At 34.4% G+C, this 3,542-nt stretch overlaps 1 protein-coding gene across 1 annotated transcript; it reads left to right on the forward strand.

Annotated features, from left to right (window-relative positions):
• Positions 1 to 1,250: 1,250 nt before the first annotated feature.
• Positions 1,251 to 3,004, forward strand: LOC123204900 (ankyrin repeat-containing protein BDA1-like). Its single transcript, XM_044621705.1, has 2 exons — positions 1,251 to 1,954; positions 2,028 to 3,004. The coding sequence occupies exons 1-2, from the start codon at positions 1,301 to 1,303 to the stop codon at positions 2,862 to 2,864; spliced, it is 1,491 nt and encodes a 496-aa protein (XP_044477640.1). The 5' UTR covers positions 1,251 to 1,300; the 3' UTR covers positions 2,865 to 3,004.
• Positions 3,005 to 3,542: the final 538 nt, after the last annotated feature.

The raw sequence follows: 3,542 nt of genomic DNA on the forward strand, positions 1-3,542 counted from the left end.
TAGACAAAGTCACTAACTAATCTGGATTACTTAACGAAAAATAGTAATAATAAATTTATCTCTTAAGTTATTTTTTTCAAACAAATTGTTGGACCATCTCTTTCAAACAGATTGTTTCTCCCATGGAACAATCTTAGGTAATCTCTTTTGTGTATTATCTCTTAAGAAAATTACATTGGAATTGATTTGATTCAATAAAGAATGAGGTGTGATAGGGTGGAGTAGCGACGCAGAGCGGAAGTTGTAAATTTGAGGTCATAAAGCTACGGCGGTGGAGTTTCCACGCCAATAATTTCAGAGTAAAAACAAAAAATTTGTATCTAGATTCTTGTGTTTACACTGCAACATTTTTATTTAGTGGTGGCTTCACCTAAATTTCCTACCAACTTCTTTTCGTCATTTTCATAACAATTAAGAGCAATGCTATATTTATTTAAGCGAGTTGCATCCTTACAATACAATAATTATTCACCAAGTGCCTTCCACGAACCCAGTTGAGTTGGTGACTCTGGTGCCTATTCGGCTCTCTCAAAAGATGACTGAGCTGTCGTGCTACACCGCATTTGGTTTCCACGTCATCAGCCTTCGACCAAAAACTATTGTTCTTTTGTGCAGAAAAAACAAAAAAAGGCAAAAATATATGAAAAGCATTTTAATAATAAAGACAAGGATTTTGAGTAAAAGTTATTTGAGTAAAACTATTGTTCGGATTCATATACAATAAGTTTGTTTCAAATTTATTTGAGTAAAAGTTAATTTAAACCCGAACAAGCTCACGAATCAACTCTAGAGTCAAGTCAATTGGACATAGTCTACATCAGGTAGATTATTAATATCATTTGTTATATTATTTTAAATACTATATATTTTATTATATTCAGGATATCTTTCAATTAGAGATACGTACATGTATTAATATTTTAAAAGTAATGTTATGTATATATATTTTAATTTAGATATATAATTAATATATTATTATGTAATTAAATATTATTTTATCTTTAATTCAAAATTATTTAAAAAATTTTACTATAGTAAAATTCATTAGAATGAATATTAAAAAAATTAAATCATCATATTTAAGTTTCATAAAAAAATAATTATTTTTTTAATTAATAGATAATAAAATTATTTTTTATAAACTGTAAAATATTATTTAACCTTTTTTTTCCCTTTTTTTGCCTTTTAATTAATTTTATAGTCCAGACTAACCCATACCAAGTTCTCTATAAAAAAGAAGAATGAGCTCCTTATTCTCCGATAGGCTGAAAAATTTGCAAAATTGATCACTAATCGTAGAATGGAAGGCCCCAGCAGCATGGTGAGAGTTGATACGTTGCGGAATCTACAGAGCCTGGCCAAGGAAGGAGATGTGGAAGCATTATTTTCAATACTTGAAGAGGATCCCAACGTTTTAGAGCGTATTGATCAAGTACCATTTGTGACTACTCCCTTGCATACAGCTGCAAGGGAGGGAAAGATCCATTTCGCCAAGGAGATACTAAACTTAAAGCCTTCATTTGCTAGGAAGCGAGATCATCTTGGGCGTAGCCCCCTCCACTTGGCTTTGGAGGGAAAACACCTGCAGAAAGGGCTTAGTCCCCGTGATTTGGATTTGGAGAAGTACCAGGAACTTGTAACATGGTTGATAAAACATGACAGTGAGGTTGTTCGTGTTAAAGCAAAGGGGATGGTTACTCCTCTGCACTATGCAGCTCAAGTAGACGATGCATCCAGTTTGGCTGAGTTTTTGTCTGTTTGTCCCTCATCAATCGAAGAGTTGACTGTTAAATCTGAAACTGCTGTCCATGTCGCCATAAAAAACGAGAGTTTGAAAGTCTTTGACGCCTTGTTACAATGGCTTCGACACGTCAACAAAGAGGAGATCCTGAACTGGAAGGACGAGGAAGGAAACAATGCATTGGATACGGCATTATCTGCAAATCAATCTGACGTAAGCATCCGATTTTCCTTGTCCTTTTCTTTACATAAGCTTCTAATATTTCATTTTCTCCTTTATAATGAAGATGGTGGAGCAGTTGCTTGGATATATGAGAGAGGATATAGAGAACAGTAAAGGTTCGACAGCTTTGGATATCTGCTCTGAGGAAAATGAAGCTGTTAGGGACAATCCACTTGCTGCTAGAGCTAAAAGAGCATGTGATCTCTGTTGTCCTTCACTAAATATTCCAGTAGCAGTCATGAAGTTTCCTAGTCGCTTATCGCTAGCAAAAATAATTCTGAAAAGCCCTGGGCAGGTATACCAAAGCGTTGGTAAAATTCCCCTTGAAATGAGAAATGTACTACTTGTGGTAGCTACATTGGTAGCCACAGCTACCTATCAAGCTGCACTGAGCCCCCCCGGAGGATATTGGCAAGATGACGGCAATCAGCTGCCTGTAGCCAACAACACTGGTATCAGTAACACCACCACCTCTGCTATCAGTAACACCAACACCACCACCGCTATCAGTAACACCACCACCACCGCTATCAGTAACACCACCACCGCCGTCTTTGGTTCAGAGCCTTCTGAACAACACCGTGCAGGGAATATGATTCTGGGGTCTATTACCCAATTAGTATTTTTGGCAAGTAATTCTTTGGCTTTTTTTACGTCGGTGTGCTTAATTTTGACTATCATAGCTGAGCTCCCATTTTTGGAAATCAATGTTCTAATGATATCTCTGATGGTAGCTTCGTATTTTATTTCTATTTTTGACACTTTTCACCCCACCGAAAGTAACTCTGTAAAGTCTGCGTCTATCATTATTCTGTCTGCAGGTATTTGTGCAGCATATGTTATTGCATTTTATTTAAGCAGAGCCGGTGTAAAGATGCGACAAGGTAGGGTGAAAACTTAGGAGCCTACGTAGAAAAGTGAATTCAATTTAAGCTGCCACTTGTTTATGTTTTGTTGTTAAGAGCCAGCAATATTGTTTGTAATGTTATTGTCATCCCTGCTTTTAATATATTTAATGAATTTGTTTCTTTCACCGTTACAGATTACGATGTGATTTCCACTATGATTATTGTAAGGACGTAGCTTATTATCCAATTCAATCATCTTAAAACATGTGAATTTGTAGTATCACTCTTATCTGGTAAATGTGTTAGGACTATTGAAATAAATATGATCAATTACTAAGCATAATTATAAGCACATATTTTTTTATACAAAATTTGGTATATAAATAATATATTAATATATAATTGAGTGACTTTAAACTTAAAAAAAAGTTACACCTAATCACATTACTCTTATATACTAAAAAATATGAGCTCATAACATTACTCTTATAAAATATGGATGACCATTTCTAAAACACTCAAGGGCAGTTATGAAATGGACAATTATAAAAGGGAGAGGAGAAGAAAATTTGAGTTTATGCAGTTTAGTTGTGGGCAACTTTAGGGCTAATTAGAAAGGTTATCAAGGTTGAGAAACTAGTTGTATCCTTGGGTTTATTTGGGTAAAATGTTGTCATTTTGTCAATAAATAAGAAATTTGAATCATAAATTTAAATTATAAATTCAAGTTA

Source organism: Mangifera indica, chromosome 20 (assembly GCF_011075055.1).
Source record: "Mangifera indica cultivar Alphonso chromosome 20, CATAS_Mindica_2.1, whole genome shotgun sequence".
NCBI classification, from domain to species: Eukaryota; Viridiplantae; Streptophyta; class Magnoliopsida; order Sapindales; family Anacardiaceae; genus Mangifera; species Mangifera indica.